Genomic DNA, 19713 nt, shown 5'->3' on the forward strand with positions numbered 1-19713 from the left:
TCAGGACCTTCAGGACCTGGAAGGCTTGCTGTGATAAGTGGAACCATGAATTCTGCTGTCTACCAAATGAGCCTGAAGGAGAATGTCCGGCCATCAGTTTGTGACCTCAAGCGGAAACGAACTTGGGTTCTGCAGCACGACAATAATCCAAAACATACCAGCAAGTCCACCTCTGAATGGCTGAAGAAAAACAAAATGAAGACTTTGGAGTGGCCTAGTCAAAGTCCTGACCTGAATCCCTTGGAGATGTTGTGGCATGACCTTCAAAAGGTAGTTCAGGCTCAAACCCCCAATGTGACTGAATTATAATTCTGCAAAGATGAGTGAGCCAAAATTGCTCCACAGCGCTGTAAGAGAGTCATTGCAAGTTATCGCAAATGCTTGATTGCAGTTGTTGCTGCTAAGAGCGGCCCAAGCAGTTATTAGGTTTAGGGGGCAATGAGTTTTTCACACAGGGCCATGTAGGATTCAGATTTTTTTTCCTCTCCCTTTTAAGTATAAAAAGTTTCATTTAAAAACTGCATTTGGTGTTCAGTTGTGTTGTCATTGACTACTATTTAAATTTGTTTGATCTGAAACATTTAAGTGTGACAAACAAAAAAAGAAATCAGGAAGGGGGCATACCACTGTAGTTGCTCAAATGTGAAGGGTGTACTAAAGGAGAAGTTCAAGGAGAGCTCTGAGACAAATCTTTCTATTTGTGAGTATGTTGCCCAACCACGCCACATCTGAGTGAGTGAGTTAGTTTACTGCCAGCAGTGTGCTTTTCCTGTCAACGACATCAAAGTGTGCAAATAAAGACCATAGCTGGCTCCTGCGTCATCCCCGCCAGCAAGTGGTCGTGTGGAAAGGGGTTTAGCTAAATAGTTGAAGACCATCTACTTCTTCCCTCCAGCAAAATGTTGCATCTTTGCGTGTCCAAGTTTGGACTGAGCCATCCACACACACGACATGCTGTATGCATGTTACAGAAGTGCTGGGTTGTACAATGCTTTGCAAAAAAAGTTTCCTGTTTGTTTACCCAGGCGCTGAATTACTTGATGAGGCCATGTATGTATACCTTTCTTGCAACAATGTGATGGCTTTTGATGAAACTTGATTATTTCTCCGAGAAATAATTTATACCAACACTGCCCTGGCATAAAGCATGTTTTCTTGAAAGTCATGAAGCAAGCTAGAATGACCAGTTTGTGATAAAATGTCTTTTTTTTTTTCAGACATACGACAAGTATTTTATTTCTCTTAGCAAAATATTCAACGTTTTTGAATAACAACAATAAAAAAACAATGTTTTGACTGTCTCCATCTGGTCATATTATTGGTAGTATTTTGTGAATGTTAGGTCTTAAATTTGGTCAGAGTGGCCTGCACATACAGTTGAACCTTGGTTAGCATGTTTTTTGGTTTATGCCGAAAAGTTTGAGTGCATTGTCCGGTGGGTGTACAATATGGCACACATCTTGTAGTATTATAAATACACTGTTAGAGTCCATCTGTACTCTTAATAAATAAATCAATCAATCAATCAATATATATATATTTCTTTCCGAAAACACCCTTGCTTGTTTGCTAGCAAACAAAATGGCAACCGGAACCAAAAGTTACGCTGCCCATCTACGATGTCATCAGCGGTTGACTCTCAAAAATGTTAAAACAAAACACGTTTTTATAGTCTTATAATTAGAGTTTTAAATGCATAAAACAATTCTAAATACATGTAAATGATGAATGAAATGGCTAAATAAACATTTAAGGTTACTTTTACCTTCATTGAAAACTACTGTTCCCAAAGACACAATGTGGCAGCGAGACATCACACGGACACCAACTTCATGTTTTGTCATGAGTTAGTTCGTGAATGCAATACTGTAGAGTTTCTCACCTTCTTTGTCAAAATGCTGGCACTTGCAATTTTCTTTGGCTCCATTTTGGGTTACGGTATTGAGGTGAGAAAGCTATTGAATTCAAGAAACAACTCATGTCAAAACAGAAAGGTGGTGGTGGTCGATGTCGATGTCGTTGCCGCATTGTGTCTTTGGGGACACTTGTCAAAAATCCCGTCTTCGGTGAAGGTAAATGTAATCTTAAATGTCCATTTATCCCTTTCATTCATCATTTATATGTATTTATGCTTCGATCAGTGTTTTATGCCTCCGATACCGATCATCCAAGAGTGAAAGTGGCCAATACAGATACCGATCACATGGATTACCTTTTCAAGAAAACATAGTACATCACTTGTGAGACTCAGAGAGGATGAGATGCCTTCTTTAATGAGACTTTGAATGTGAGATTGAGACATCAGTGGAGCCCTAGCAGGACTTCCACGTAGGTGGGTTCCAAGTGAGAGAGCAGTCGGCGAACTTGGTGTCTTCCAGCGCTGAGAAGGGCTGGTCATCTAGTCCTTTTAATTCCATTATTTTTCAGGTTATTTGCTTAGCCTTCTGACTGTCACGCACATATGGGCGAGTGTCCAGCGTTGGCTATGTTAGCTGGCTTTTGGCTGATGCTGCACCGTGAGCCTGGAAAACTCACCATACTTTGTCAAGTGTTTGTTCTTCAAATGCCGTATTAAGCTAAAGCTTTTGAACTAATGTGGCCCCCTTTACCTTTGCCGCTCAGAGGGATCCGCATGGGTCCTCCGTCTTGATGACGCGCATTTATTGGTATTAATGTTTCTCTCTGTTCTTGTTGCTTTTAATTTATTGGTATTGATGTTTCTTCTGTTCTTATTCTTTTCCTTGTTTTTTATTTTAGGGAAAATGAACAGAATAAGAATTTCATTGCGTAGTATAACTACCTGTTTTACTGTGCATATGACAATAAAACTCTTGAATCTTGAATCTTTTACAGAGACACTGAACAGAATTTGGCGTTGTGCAGATTTATTATAATAAGTAGCTTTACTAGTGATCAGACCATACCGGCGTAGCAGATACTTGTGAAATGGTATGTGAAATGACGGCAGATGGCGTGCAGCAGTGTAAGGAACATGACAAAGCGAAAGAAGGATGCATACAAAAACGCAAATGTAAATGTGTCACAAAACACAGCACCCATGCCGATACTGTCTTTCCTCCTTCCCACTGCACAAACAAGTGCGCGCCATTTATTGCTTCTATGTGTGTAAGCACGCACACCCACCTGTGGCCACGTGACCACACCCTCTACACCCGTGCAGCCTAAACACACAAACTTATAACCTGTCTCCTACAATAGCAGTGTCATGTTGAGCAGAATAGTCATGCCTCGTTTATCACAGTTAATTGGTTCCACACCCGACTGTGATAAATGAGTTTTCGCCAAGCAAGATTCCTTATTTATAACTGGAATATTTTCACAGTCACCCTGTTTATAACATTCTAAATACGTTTTTTTTTTTAACATTATTAGAGCCCTCTAGACATGAAATAACACCCCTATACAAGTAGTCACCTTTACACTCATATTACCCAATGTACAGTAGTAGACACATATTAGACATAAACAATACATAATACATAGACTCATACGTGAGCATTGCTTGTTTTTTTCTGGACGGCGTACTTACTGCGGCGGCTATTGTCTTATCAATGTAATGTAATGGCAGCTGATTGACACCACGTCAGCATGGCTGGAATTTAGTCAACCTTTTTATTTGAATGTCTTAGAGGCCGGTGTTCGAAACACAACATCAACAGTTCATCACACTCTAAAGAGCAGCTCAGAACTGCACAATACACCCATCGCTACAGTAACATAGCTAGTGACCAGGATACAATACTGCATATCACGTCTTTAAATGCGTCTTCTGAATTTCGTTCATTTAGCCATTTTTATGCTTGAAAATGTTTAATTTAGGCCAAGAATGTTGAAATTTACTTAAATATGCATATTTTGTGGTAATAATGGGCCATATTCAACCACAAAACAGCGCAAATTTATTAATATATTTTTGAAAAACAGTGGGAGAATGAAACTGCAAAATTTGACCCACAAATGGGCGAGGGACGACTATAAACCAACCTGGGGGAGTTTAGACATTGCCTCGGCTGGTCATACTGTATAGAGGTCACATTATAAAATCATAAACGTTTATGAAATGTATAAACTATAGTAATACTTTATTCATAGTTTTGTATTGTAAATGATCTATGTGTAATTTACGTAAGATATTTACCCGAAATGCAATCAGAATGTACAGTATGCCTTTTTAATGTCCAGTCACATCAAAGAATATGTGTTGAGATGTATTTATGACCTACTATGTACCGCAAACAACCATCATGGCGACAGAGGGCTCTAGCTTTTTCTCTCGGGGACATCTAGCTGGCGCCACACATTTTATTTATGGAGCCTACAATATGAGAAAACTAGGAGGAGTTTAACCTGCCCATGAATACAAATACATTTAAGTACAATCCTGACTGTGTCCCATTATTCATCTGTAGGTCACTAAACAAGGCTGCAAGCACACACGATGCACTTCAATGCAACTCTGTTCCCCCATATAATTAACAACTTGTATGTCCTTTGAATTTTACAATGCAGTGTAATCACCCCACTATACATCACTCCTAGCCCAGCCCGTGTGTACATAATGTGCACATATGGTGTACTGTATTCCACTGAGAATGCAGAGGCCACAGGGTAGTAAAGCCTTGCAGACTATTGATTCCACTTTCAATGAAGCAATTTATTAGCCTTGAAGTGTCTGTTCTTAAATCATGCACAATGTTCACTTGTCAATTTTATTACAATTAATGGAAAATGAACTTTTCAAAGTGACTCCAGTGCATTGTTAGTAGCTCACTGGTTGTGTTCTCTCATTTCATGAAGTGGCCGAGTGTAGGACATTGATGCGAGGAAGTTCAACTGGTTTGTTGGTCAGAAAAGCTCTTGTTCCTTGGTTGATTGATTTTTTTTTCTTTTTTCTTTCTTTTTTTTTTTTTTTTTTTTTTTTTTTTCTTTCCCCTATTCCATTATTTTAATCTCATTCATCCACTCAACACTTTGATTTACTGTTGTGTGTACTTTTAGGTGTAAAAAGGAGAGTAAAGCCTGCCACTGAGAGATGCTTTATTCTCATTTTATTGTGCACATGGGGCACAATTAGAATTTTATGCTGCAGATAAACAGCTCCTAGCCATTATTATAAGCATTTATTTAAATTAATGTGATTTTTCTGATGGGGTGTATGTAATTACCAATGCTCAAATAGAGGCTGGAACTGAATAGAGTACAATGCCTTTTTTGAGAGGAGGTCTTTACTTGGAAAATTGCTAGTGTATGGATGGAGCTACACATGCTGCTGTTGACTGATTGATGGAAAATTATTACTACCATGTTACAATCGGAATAGAATGTAACTATCTCACATTAGTAGTTTCAAATTGTTTATAATTTGTTCTTTGATCCTTTCAATAATGAGGCCATCATTTAAGGATACCTTACATTCTCCAATTATCCAGTCTCCTAGAGTCGCTGGGTACTACAAATAGCCGCCGGTGTCTCTAATTAGCTAGCGGCAGGTCAAAAAACACTGGCATTAAAGCAAACCTGACTTTGTTTTTATTAACGCCACAAGATGGCAGTAGCTGCATTTGACATATCAAGAGTGGTCAGCATTTATGTACCTCTGCATGCGCTTTAAAATGTTCGTTGGGTTACTCCGTTGTTGGTGTGAATCTCAAGCATGATGTGCTTGCCATACTCATCGGCTGTATTAATGCTGGCTGAACAGTTTGCTTCTTACCGCCAAAATTGGTTCTGTTGCTGCTGCATTGTGCAATATTCTTGTTAATTAATGATAGGGCTGTAACTAACGATTATTTTCTTCATCTATTAATCTGAATTTTGTTGTTTTGATTAATCAAGTAATCTGTTAGGCCCTAGACAGACTAAATCAATATGAATCAAACACCAACAGTGGTTCAGTCTGCACTGTTTTCCAAAGAGAGCTACATTTTTTCCCCACTTTTTCATGCACTTAAAATCATTATTAAAGGGGAAAAAAGTTGTTATAGATCATGAGTTTTTGCATAATAAATGCCCCTCTGCAATTATCGCCTGCTTCCAATTAACTGCCCATCCTCCGTGTGGTTTAGGTAAATAAACGCCCTGGCTATAATTACAGCATTTCAAAAGTATTATTTTATTCCAGATTATTTTGTCCTCAATGCTGTTTTTCCATATGTGCCATGCTCGACCCAGAGTCTTATACAGTTCCCCATCAAGCTTTGCATAATCTTACTGGCTGATGACATGATGGCATACGATGTCATGTTGTGTTCCTGTTTGTGTGGTAAACATTTGTTAAAAACCTGTGCTGACATAGCTTTTCAAATATTGCATCTAGAGTGTGTTTAATATGCAAATGTCTGACTATAGGCTACAGAGTGCTTACAGGCTTGTGTTTTGGAGGTTGGGATAGGCAAAGCTACGGGTATTTCATTACAGCACTCAGCTTTGCTCTTCAGCAGTGTTATGTCTGGGAGAGATGAAAACATGTTTGTCTGATTGTCTGTAGCAATATTAATAATTGCTTTCTTTAATCCAACGTGAAGTCAACATCTTTTTGCCCTTCTATCTGCCTGATAGAAACAAGGGGATCAGTCATTATCAGGTCTTTTGAGTTCAGACCTTTGCTCTTCAGTGTAATGTTGAGAATCTGCTTGTCCAAGATTTTCCCAGATTTTCCTCATGAAAGATTCTTCTTTCAAGAAAACATTTGTTTATTCATTTCATTCATTTCCAATTCACCCCTCCATCTGTTTGCATGGGGTGTGCTAATTTTTTTTTTACCATGACTGTAATTGACATTTGTGGTTCCCCCTATGGGTTGTGCTCAAATTGCTTTGGAAGACATGCTAGCGTAAATGTAATACAGATTAGAGAGATTGGGGCTGATACCAATATTGGGGCTAATAAAAGTCAATATCCCATATACCGGCTAGTATCCGACATATTGGTCAATAACCGATATATGAAATAAGAGCATTGATATACACAGGATATACAGTATACTGTACATGAACATAAATTCTTATTATACCCAAAATATGATTCAACACAAAAAAACAGAAGACTACTAAATTAAAATAAGGAACTTTAATGAGTAACACTGTCAACATAAGGACATGCCTCTTTGTGATTTACTTTTAGGTGCTGCCACAAATTTGTAGTGTTCTTTGCTTTGCCGGTGCTGGAGCCCTGGCTAACTTGCACACTGCAGCTGTTGCATATAACATACTGTAATGCCAGTTGAGTCTTTTGTGAAGTGGCTCCACACCATACTCTTCCCGTCTGCCTGTAAAATCATAATATATACATTTAGTCCATTTTTTAAATTAGTCTAGAAGTTGATACCATAGTTGAGCATTTTAAAATAAAAACAAGTGGCTGCATTCGGCTGAAAGTGATAATACATGGGCTTATGTGAGGTGTTTTTAAAACTAATACATTATGCGTTTATAAAAAGGCTTACTCACAAAAGCATTTTACCAATATCAGTCATATTTGGTAGCTATTAAAGTTCTATCCACCTCATAGTATTTTTATAAGTGTTCTATTCAAACATGATGCCTGTATTTAATGACAAATGAGCACACTGAGTGGAGATGTGCTTTGTAAATAAAGTGCTATTTAAATGTTGGCAGTCACATAAAACAAATAGGGCACCTCTCCTTTTTTTTTTTTTTTGTCAAAGCTTTAATAGTGCTGCAAGTTGGAGACACCTGCTGTGCTATCATAACCCCTGACTCTGAATTTATACTGTTTATAAAGGACAGATTTCCATCACAAAAATATTAATGTTTTATTTTGTTGTGTTATTTCAAGCTAAAACATTTATTATTGAACAATTAATTTCCCATAAACAGGCATCAAATTAAATGTAGTTTTGTGTCAAATAGCACAATTTTTTTTACTTTTGTACTAGTCACATATTACTAAACTACTAGTCTAAATACTGTAGGTTAGGTAACCCAAAAGGAGGCTCAACATTTTAGTCTCTCATTTTAAGTGCTCTCAGAAACGCTGCCATTAAATTAACAGTTTTGCAATGGTCTCAGTTCATGTTCTTCTAGTTGTTGAAAAGAGTTAATTTATTAATTGATTATATTATTTATTTATAAAAATTATTTGTCCATAATAAAAAAAAAATATTGCAGATACAGCAGCAGCACAACACAGCGGTGGCAGTCCTCCACCACAGCTTAAAAAAATCCTAGGAGAAACCTTGCGCTTTGTATACAGTATTGGCATCTTTATTTCCCTTTAAAATGCTGTATAATAGTCTTAGATAATGGTGGACGTGAATTAACAGTTGCATCAATATTTATTTATCTCACAGATGAAACTTACACACTGTTAAAACACTGTAATACACTATAAAATTTGCATGAAAAAAATAGAATGTTCTTCTTAACGGGCCCTGACAGTGTGGCACTAAAGTGTAGTGTTATATTGTTTTACAAAGTCACAGCTTACTATGGTGTAAAAAAATGTAGTGCATTTTGCCATTCCTCTGCTGCAGCCGACAGAGTGAGGCAGTCAGAGCTGCACCTCGCTGTGTGCTTGTGTGTGAGGGAGAGGGGCCGGGTACTCGGGCAGGGAGCAGCACAGAGAGACACATAGGAACGTAGCGACAGAATCTCCGTGCAGCAAAAAAAAGTTAACATATCTGTTACATATTCGCCGATATTGATTAATCGGTGATATGTCATAATCTGCTCAATTTATCAGTTCAGAGATATAGTCTCTCCTACGTATCCTGGGTCTTCTTTGAGGCCACCTACCATTCGAACGTGCCCTCAACTCCTCCCCAGGAAGGCACCCAGGAGACATCCTGACCAGATGCCCGAGCCACCTCATCTGGCTCCTCTCAATGCGGAGGAACAACGGTTCTACTCAGAGTTTCTCTTGGATGACAGTGCTTCTCACCTTATCTGCAGAAAACTCATGTTGGCCGCTTTCCTTTCGGTCACTACCCAAACTTCATGACCATAGGTGAGGATAGAAACGTAGATTGACCGGTAAATTGAAAGCTTTGCCTTTTGGCTCAGCTCTCTCTTCACCACAACGGACCAATGCAGAGTTCGCATCACTGTAGACGCTACACCGGTCAACCTGTCGATCTGGCGTTCCCTCCTTCCCTCAGTTGTGAACAAGACCCCGACTCTTCCAGTTGGAGCAGGATCTCATCCCCGACCTGGAGATGGCGCTCCACCCTTTTCCGAGCGAGAACCACGGACTTGGATTTGGAGGTGCTGATTCTCATCCCTGCCACTTCACACTCAGCTGCGAACTGATCCAGTGAGAGTTTAAGATTGTGGCCCAATGAAGCCAGCAGGACCTCAATTAATCCATCAGCTACCAAATCGGATCCTCTCTGCGGCTAGAAATTCTGTCCATAAAAGCAATGAACACAATCGATGACAAAGGGCAGCCCTGGCGGAGTCCAACCCTCACTGGAAACGAGTCCGACATAATACCGGCAATGCAGACCAAGCACCGGTCATACAGGGAGTGAATCGCCTGAATTAGGTGGTCTGGTACCCCATACTCCCGGAGTGTTCTCCACAGGATTCCTCAAGAAACATGGTCAAATGCAAGTCCACAAAACACGTGTGGACTAGTGGGGCAAACTCTCTCAAGGACTAATGAAGTGTGTTTGTCAGAAAAATAATAACACATGCAACACAGTCGGGGTGTCCTAACTGATCAGGGTCACAGCAGGAGCTGAAACCCATCCCAGATAATGGTCTGCAATGTAAACGACTGCACTGCCAGTGGCTCACCACACATCTCCAGTTCCAAAATATTTAGAAAAAAATACAATTTAATCAGCCCTTTTGTTTAACTAGGTTAACCCAAGCTCCTCTGGGACAATAATAACAGTGGTAAGGTATTGTTTGTCAGGCCTCTTCATATTTTTCTGTTCATGTTCTTATGTAGGCCACATTTACTACCCATTTAATATATATCCACTCTCTCTGTGTTTAGAGCAGACTCCCAAGTGAGAGACAGTCCCTCCTGTGACGCTGGCTGCCATTAAAAAGGGGGGAACTAATAAAGGCTGCACTCACCCACACAGGTGTTGGCAGTTAATCTGGATAATTAGGCCTGATGTTGATGTTTGGCAGAGCGATAATTGGAGTTGCATCACACCATGAAAGTCAATATTTAACAAAAAAAACCCAAAAAGCATAGTGGCACAGGTGCCAAGTTAAATCAACAGCTCTCTGCAGCAAGTAAACAAAAGCGTTCCAACAGTATCGCAATTATTTTAGTGTTTTGATATATGTATAAAAGTCACCACTCTTATTGAGTCCTCAAAAAGAATACAAAGCTTTAATTTTTTTTTGTTTTTACAGTTTGATCATTATGTACTCACTGAGATTCATTATTACACTTAAATAGTTCTAAAACCCTGAGCCTAGGGTTGTTGAAAGCCAAAATGTGTTACTTTATTTATTACAGTACAAACATTTGCTCATTCGAGAGTCTTCCACCATCAATGCACCATTAACTTTGTCATGTATAGGAAGCAGTGTAAAATCTGAGGGACAAAACAAGGATAAAGAATTTTTTTGTGTGAACTGTGATGCATTGGCTGCAACTGTGCTGAGTGACTCACAGCTACTGATGCACTGATTGATTTTCTATATGGTCATAGCTGCTAGACTGAGTGTTGACGCATCTACTGCATAGTTGTATGCCTATACAGTATTAAGATCCTTTTCAAAAGGCCAGGTTTACTAGCACACCATAGATAAAAGCCCATCATGTCAATGTCCCAGTGGTGTTCTCCACATACTCAGCACAATCCCCAGTCCCCACTGTATTGTTGAAGGAGCCTCTGGGCTGCTTTTAAATAATGTGTGTAATAATGTGTATCGCCAGATTGTTTTGTATGGCTAGATCATTATCAGTTTGAAACCTAACGTACATGATACATATTCCTTGTTTTCCTTTTTTGAACTGTTTTCTCATCATACCTTTTCCAGTAGGTTTGACAATTACAACAGCTCGCTACAGCATATTACCTTACTGACCCAAATGTAAGACCACCCTGAATATAAGACGATTCCTTTTTGTCAAGACAAATTTTTGGAAAACAATTTAAGACACAATCTATCCTTTTTTTAAAATGTTTTTTTCAGTATTGGTGCAAACATATTTCTTTCATCGTATTTTATTAATTCCATTATTGCTTGATAGCATCAGATCAGTTGGTGTGCAGTTAACTTAAAGTTCACACTGGTATTTTTTTCGTTGGACCAAAGGCTATGCATTAAAAACATATGGGTAATAAGGACATGATTTAGCAGCTTTTGTGACTTATTACTTGATGAAAAACAAATATTAAGCGGCTACAAAGTTTGGCTTAACTTAATTTTTTAAAGTGTGGTCGGATCAGTGGAACACAATAAGTGGTGTAGAGTGCACAACCAACATGATTTAAACACCTCCAGATTCATGTCGTAGAAATACATCTTTGATGTGCTATGTTGGACTTCCCTTAAGCAGTAAGATGAATCACGGAAGTCAAACAATAAATGACATCTGTCCCAATGTAACCAAGGGTTTCAGGATGCCCACTGATGTCGTGGAAGTTCAGTGTAAATAAAGGACGGGAACTACAGCTGCAGACTGCAAGCTTATTCATGGTTATTCAGTTTATTCGCGTCTCTTTTAGCAAAAGTCAAGTGACCTTCTCAACCCACACACCACTTCTAGCCTTCAGAATAAGAGCGCTTTGCACTACATCCTGTTTTTCTGACCTGTGGTCACAAAATAAGGGTGTCATAAAAAAATACCTTACACTAACATTGAGGAGGAAAAGTTGAATAACGCTTACGTGGTAGCTCAAGACTCATAGCTCATAGACAAACTTTTGACAAGTTGTTTGGTATTCTGCACCCAGGTTAGTGCATGTTTAAGTGCCTGCAGCATCACACACTCATTAACACATAAAAAACAGCATATGTGGACTTTTTTTTTTCCCCACAAGCTTTTAAAAAGTAAATATCTTTTGTGACGGTGTACTCCTGTGAAAATAGATTGTGATAAATTCATAGTAAAATTGATTTTAAAAAAAAAAAGTTCATATCATTAAAAAATTCAAAGGGAAGTTCAGCCATTTCATCCATGACCCAGCCTCTTAAAAGCACCTGAATCAAGAATAGTTAGGAACCAGTATCGAAATGAAGAATTGGATTTGGATTTGGAACTGGAATTGTTCAAATTCACACAATGCCCAGCCCTAGTTAACTGTGTTGATTACTGTTATATTGTACTGTTTATACCCAATCAGAAATCACAAGTAGCTTTGGAAATATACTTTTAAAAAGCCCAGTTGCAGTGTCCCGCTACAGAATATAAGAAAAACAGTCTTTTTCAGACGGTTTTGTAAGAGGAAATTACAGTCTTAAATTTGGGTGAATATGGTATTTCAATATTCACAATAAAACAGAATGTTGATGAGAGGCAGAAGTTAGCACATTATGTGGAGGAATATGTGATCTCAAGTTAAGTATGTGTCAAAATGACCACCACCATCTGATGGACAAGCATGTTTGAAAGTCTGCTTTATGAACCTCTGTTTACAGTTTTACATAGGAATACTGCAGTCTATAGTTGTTTCCATGTGCTCGTGTTTTCCCTTTCTGAAGTGGATTATATAACCCCATTAGAGCCTTTTGCTTATTCTCTCACTGTGTAATTTGGAGTTTTATACCCTTTACTTGGTGTTTTGCTGCCACATCCCCTCCATCAACTCCTGCACCTGCAAAGCATCACTGATTCCCGCCAACCTCTTATCAGTGAATTTTCTCCCACTGGAGGTGATAATGAATGTGGGAATTTGAGCCAGGAGAAATGGAGCATGTCCCTATGGGGTAAGCTTGGGTTTCAATTAGCTAGGTAATGGGGACTGAGTGGGATCAACTGAGTGATATACAAAGACACAACCGTAAAATCTTCCATTGACCTTAATAAGGCTCATCTCACTGATGGGTATAACCGCAAAGAGGTTTATAAGGAGATCATGTCCTGTGATTATTATTGCTCTGTCAGGTGACATCTTGTAATTTCAATCTGCATTATTTATCCATCATTAAAAGTGTACAGTTTTGTGACTTTGGGTGAATATATGTGATCTTTCAGAGAGAAAGCCAGATTCTCTCTCGCCATATGATTTCTTATGAACTACCCTTTCCTTTATTTAAATTTTAATACTTAATGTTATTTAAAACTTTAGCTGCACGGTTATTATTGTATTTATGATGTGACAGAGCCTGGAACACATGAATTCAGTTTACATGATTTCCAGTGGGGACATTTGTTTTGAATTAGGATATTTGGAAGTCAACCAGCGGCACTCAACATTGGTGGTTTCACTGTATGTTATGTTGTGGCAGGGCTCAAGCATTCTCATGTTGTCGTTATGACTATTATGTAGTACTTATCCTCTTAGGATTTCCTATTTAATTCTGATCAATGCATTTTTATTAGTTGTATAGCATAAACATAGTGATTGAATTTTACATTGTATTACATAAGAGCGGCTGAGAAGCCTGCTTTTGAACAATTTATAACCCAAATTTATAACCCACTTGTGGGAACCTTCCCAGGTATGCCTGATGATTGTTGTAGTGCTCTAGTTCTTTCATTGCAAGCCCAAAAATCAAAAGTTGCCTCCAAGTGAGTGAAATGAGCCGAAGCAGCTGCAGGGAAAGTGGCAGCAAGAGTCTCTCCTCTCTTTGCCTGCAAAGACGAAAAGAAGAGAATTTCTGATAGTGGAGGCGGACGAGTGCCGGTTAGCTGGTTGGAATTGTATCTATGGGCAAACAATGATAGATCGGTGAGTGCTCTTATAAAACACTTACCTACAAAGGGCCAGAGGACAAAATTCTTGTTTTGTACACTGAGATTATGAGACCACATAAGGGTGCATGGATTGTTTTTCTGTGTGTTAGTCTAAGCATATAGATAAAAATATGTTTGAAAGTTCAAAAAAGTACTGCCCACTCACATGCTGTGGCAATTTACATAATTTCCTCCAATCCTTTGCTTTGGTAGATCACTGCGTTGAAGGCTACGTGGGATTCATCATGGTGCAGAAGTTGAATGGCAGGTCAACTGGAGACGTGATGATTCCACCAGCTAATCAACATAAAAGACCTGCTGTAGGACTCTTTCACTGTCTTCTCTGCCTTGTCATCCATATGCATTAGTCTCCCAACTCTTTGTTGTCCACATTCACAAAGAAATATGCATGGTCCCAAGTGCTTTCTGTTTGATTTTCTTTCTATTTTTAATACCAATAAAAATGCTTCCGCATAAAGGGAGCAATAGCTTCCTATAGGAAAAGTGCCTCCTATCAAAGCTATAAAGGTTCTTTTCTATGACGGCGTTTTCTCTGCTAGTGCAGTTCATTTGGCCAAATAGGATTACGATCATCCGAACCTTCGTTTGCAAACAAGTGGAGCAAGACCGCTTGATTGACGGGTCTTGGTCCGTTTGCAAGTGAACTTTGGTGCAGTTGGATTCAGTTAAGCTCAAATGTTATTGCTTCACTGACCAAAGGCAGGGATCTCTGTTGAAATATGTATGCAAAATTGCATTGGAAGTGTTGTCTCTGCTCTGTTTGACGACAGTGCTCTTTAAAAGTACATCTTGGAAGCTTTTTGTGATATCTAACGTGGTAAATATAGCAGAATATAAAAATAACACATCTATTCAACCCCAATTACATAATATATCACGAAAGCTGCCCAATTATGTCCTTACTTTAGGCTTCTGGTCCTTACGGTGCAGCTTTGGGTCCCATGACAAAAATACCAGTGTAATTGCTGAGCAAACCAGACCAAAGTGCGAATCAATTTTTGGTCCAGACCAGAGTACCGAACCACAAGTGTGAACGCAGGCTTAATGAGTCAAGCAAATCTTATGGTAATGAATGTCTCATCCAAAAAAGCCAAAGAATAAGCAATATACACTTGATGTTAATTCTGGACATATCATATGGCGTATTTTTCTGTACAATTTAGTGGCATTCGACTGTGGAGATTTAACTATATTTCTCAAATCTTCTGCTTTTGTTTGATTTTGCCTTGTTGATAATGAAACTAAAAATGTAACGCTACAAGTTTTTGACTTTGTTTGTTGTTTCTTCTCTCTCTACCCTTTCAATTTAAGGAGACAATTGAAAGACCAATAACTTGATCCAGGAATGCCACTACAGTAATCTTTAGTCTATATATTATGTATACTAGTATAGTATATTTATTATTTTGTCTCAGCAAGACACTAATTCAGTGGTCTGTTCTGTTTTCTCAGATCATTATCATTGATCAGTGTCATCGATTTTTGGAGATTCATTAGCCTGTTGTATCTAAACAGGATCAGTTTGAATTCTAACTAATGTTTTATTGCACTGTATTTACTCATTGGCGGTATTCATTTTACAGATTTAGTTCCTTCTACATATTGTTCAGAGGCATATTTTGATAATTGAAGAAAACTTAACTTTTCTATTTTTTTGTCATCAATTATACATGCATCTGTTATTAATGTGATATAAGTCTTGGTTATATTCTGTTTTGCCATTGTTATATGTAACGACGACCCCATGTGTTTGTATATATCTATTTTCTTATGCTTTAGTTGTCATGGGCTTTAAAAATTACTTCTGTTCCTGTGTTGGGCAAGTTCCGACCAACTGTGGGCCAATGCTGCCAACAGTGCACTCCGGACAGTCTCGTAAGTGTGTCACATACAGTACAAAGAAAATTGTGATAGAGAGATGTAAAAATAACTCATATAAGTCCAAATTAAACCCATCCAATTTTGTAGGACAACATCATATATATGGGAAATTCTCCTGAAACGGGTACCAGTGACAGTGCAGTTACTTCGAGAGGCATGACGCACAGACTACAGTGATTTGAAGCTATAACCATATAAAATATAATGTAAACACATTGAATAAACTTTCTTTGTGACTGTGATTAAAACACGTTCTTTTACACATTGCCATTTTGTGACATGCAAACATTTCTCACAAAGACAATGAAATAAATAATACAAAACTTAGAACTAAGACTAAATGTAGCACTTACGTTTCAGCTACTGTGATTTCCGAAGTAACACCTCATTGTGCACCAAATGCATTTTTCTGCATCCATGCAGTCCGACAGCATGTCACACTGTACACAATGTAACTAAAATAGAATCCACAAAACTATATGCAAATGAGCTGACTTCTGCATTGACACCCAATGTCAATTGTCAATGTCAATTGTGTAATTAGATTGTTTGGGTTAGTGCTTGTAGCCATATTCCATTAGACTCTGTTTGTCCATTCTGGTCTCTCGATCAATAAATCAATCATGACAGGCAGCTTTTGGGCACTTGGATTGCTGTCTCAGTCTTCCGAATTTTGTGTTACACAAGAGAAGTGCCTAATCCTAATCAAGAACAGTCCTGTTATCATGGTTCCAAATAGGTAAATGTTTTTCAATGTCCTCAATGGAAGGAAGAATGACCCTCCACTACCCACGATTGTCCATCACGTAACCGGCGGTGAACATTCCGTCAGGGCAGACGGGTTCCCCCGAACCCTAGCTTCTCATCAAGCAGATTTTGTTAGTTGCATTGAGACCAGGTGATCAGTTCCATGATTTAGATTTGGAGAGCAAAGCGGAGAGAGCTTCTTAAAACTTTGAGACAGGACAAAACGAGACATGAGAAGCAAAGCAGGGAAGACCAGGGAGAGGAGAGGGAAAAGATGTGACCGCCATCACTGAGAGACAGCAGAAGTTTGTTTAGTCAAAATTCAGACAATAACAAAAGTAACACTGATTCATAATCCGAAATATGGCGTAGTGTACATGATACGCATTACAATACGATTTTCTATTGATCTATTTTTTCTCATCAATACACTTTGGGGAAATATTTTTGTGCATCATGTCTCCACGGGGGCGTTAAGTGTGTTACTCTTGCGCTGACAATGCTTTGATGAACACAGTGTTGAGTCTCGAACGGAGTTTGAAGTAGGGCCCATCCAGTAGCTCTGTGTTAAAATTGTCAAAAAAATAAATGTTTCAAAACCTTTGACTGAAAACTAATTTATTTACTCATACAAAGTGCACATCAAGCATTCATGTGAATGTTACAAGTGAGATTTCAGTAAACGGTGCACTGCTGCCATGAAATATAGTTTGTAGTTTAATAAAGTTTTTCTTCATAAACTGACACAGAACAAGTGATACTTTAGTTTAATGTGTAAATTGGTTAGAAAATAACTTTTAATTTTTGATTGCTATGTCACGCTTTTGGTACCCCTTTCAGGAGAATGACCCATATACGAATAAGAAACTAACCTTTCGACTCATTTAAAACCTTACAGTGCTTAATTTTCAAAAGTTCTGCATATCTTATCTGTTATCGTGGATAAATATTGATCTATTCGTCTACTTTCTGCTTTTTTAGTTGCACCATCGTAAGACGTTTGGACAAAACCCCTCCCTTGGCTTCCACAACATTCTTGATATCAATGAGACTCACACTAGGTAATATTCTATAAAGGAATACCACAGTGGAAATGTTACAAGAATAAAGCTGTGATTATGAAAAATAAAAATATTTTGAAACATTACATTCCCATTACCTCCTCCCTGAGCTACCACCTTATCGTGGTGGAGGAGTTTGCGTGTCCCGATGATCCTAGGAGCTAAGTTGTCAGGGGTTTCTATGCCCCTGGTAGGGTCACCCACGACAAACAGGTCCTAGGTGAGGGACCAGACAAAGAGTAGCTCAATAGACCTCTATGATGACAAAAAACATTGGACCACGTTTTTCCTTGCCCGGACGCGGGTCACCGGGGCCCCCCTCTGGAGCCAGGCCTGGAGAAGGGGCACGATGGCGAGCGTCTGGTGGCCGGGCCTACGCCCATGGGGCCCGGCCGGGCACAGCCCGAAGAGACAACATGGGTCCCCCCTCCAATGAGCTCACCACTCATGGGAGGGGCCAAAGGGGTCGGGTGCAGAGTGAGCTGGGTGACAGCCGAAGGCGGGGACCTTGGCGGTCCAGTCCTCAGCTACAGAAACTAGCTCTAGGGACATGGAATGTCACCTCTCTGGTAGGGAAAGAGCCTGAGTTGGTGCATGAGGTTGAGAAGTTCCGGCTAGATATAGTCGGACTCACCTCAACGCACAGCAAGGGCTCTGGAACCAGTCCTCTTGAGAGGGGTTGGACCTTGTTCCACTCTGGCGTTGCTAGCAGTGAGAGGCGACGGGCAGGGGTGGCAATTCTTGTTGCGCCCCGGCTTGTGGCCGGCATGTTGGAGTTAAACCCGGTGAAAAGAGGGTAGTTTCCCTCCACCTTCGAGTGGGGGGACGGGTCCTGACTGTTGTTTGTGCTTATGCGCCAAACAGCAGTTCAGAATACCCACCTTTTTTGGAGTCTCTAGAGGAAGTACTGGAGAGTGCTCCCTCAGGCGATTCCCTTGTTCTGCTGGGGGACTTCAATGCTCACGTTGGCAGCGACAGTGAGACCTGGAGAGGCGTGATTGGGAGGAACGGCCCCCCTGATCTGAACCCGAGCGGTGCTTTGTTATTGGACTTCTGTGCTCGTCACAGATTGTCGATAACAAACACAATGTTCAAGCATAAGGGTGTCCACATGTGCACTTGGCACCAAGACACCCTAGGCCGCACTTCCATGATTGACTTTGTGGTCGTATCATCGGACTTGCGGCCATATGTTTTGGACACTCGGGTGAAGAGAGGGGCAGAGCTGTCAACTGATCACCACCTGGTGGGAAGTTGGCTCCGATGGTGGGGGAGGATGCTGGTCAGACCTGGCAGGCCCAAACGTATTGTGAGGGTCTGCTGGGAACACCTGGCAGAGTCCCCTGTCAGAAGGAGTTTCAACTCCCACCTCCGGGAGAGCTTCGATCATGTTCCGAGGGAGGTGGCGGACATTGAGTCTGAATGGGCCATGTTCCGTGCCTCTATTGTCAAGGCAGCTGATCGGAGCTGTGGCCGTAAGGTGGTTGGTGCCTGTCGTGGCGGTAATCCCAGAACCCGTTGGTGGACACCAGTGGTGAGGGATGCCGTCAAGATGAAGGAGGAGTCCTATCGGGCCTTTTTGGCTCATGGGACTCCGGAAGCAGCTGACAGGTATCGGCAGGCCAAGCGGTCTGCGGCTCTGGCAGTCGCTGAGGCAAAAACTCGGACACGGGAGGAGTTCGGAGAAGCCATGGAGAACGACTTCCGGACGGCTTCAAAGAGATTCTGGACCACCATTCGGCGTCTCAGGAGGGGGAAGCAGTGCACAGTCAACACAGTGTATGGTGGGGATGGTGTGCTGCTGACCTCAACTCGGGATGTTGTGGATTGGTGGAAAGAATACTTGGAAGACCTCCTCAATCCCACCGACACGTCTTCCTATGAGGAAGCAGAGCCTGTGGACTCCACGGTGGGCTCTCCTATCTCTGGGGCTGAGGTTGCTGAGGTTGTCAAAAAGCTCCTCGGTGGCAGGGCCCCGGGGGTGGATGAGATCCGCCCGGAGTTCCTTAAGGCCATGGATGCTGTAGGCATGTCTTGGTTGACACGACTCTGCAGCATCGCGTGGACATCGGGGGCAGTGCCTCTGGATTGGCAGACCGGGGTGGTGGTTCCTCTTTTTAAGAAGGGGGACTGGAGGGTGTGTTCCAACTAT

General features: G+C 40.3%; 1 protein-coding gene across 4 annotated transcripts in view; it reads left to right on the plus strand.

The window, feature by feature from the left end:
• gpat2 (glycerol-3-phosphate acyltransferase 2, mitochondrial) overlaps nt 1–19713 on the plus strand; it is a 103841-nt gene that overhangs the window by 45198 nt on the left and 38930 nt on the right. For all 4 annotated transcript variants that reach the window (XM_054774013.1, XM_054774016.1, XM_054774014.1 and 1 more), the window contains 3 exons: nt 14065–14171; nt 15652–15747; nt 17482–17561. In XM_054774013.1, the coding sequence (XP_054629988.1) occupies nt 14097–14171; nt 15652–15747; nt 17482–17561 (251 nt within the window). In that variant the 5' untranslated portion in view covers nt 14065–14096. The remainder of the gene's footprint in view (nt 1–14064; nt 14172–15651; nt 15748–17481; nt 17562–19713) is intronic.

Source organism: Dunckerocampus dactyliophorus, chromosome 4 (assembly GCF_027744805.1).
Source record: "Dunckerocampus dactyliophorus isolate RoL2022-P2 chromosome 4, RoL_Ddac_1.1, whole genome shotgun sequence".
Lineage (NCBI taxonomy): Eukaryota > Metazoa > Chordata > Actinopteri > Syngnathiformes > Syngnathidae > Dunckerocampus > Dunckerocampus dactyliophorus.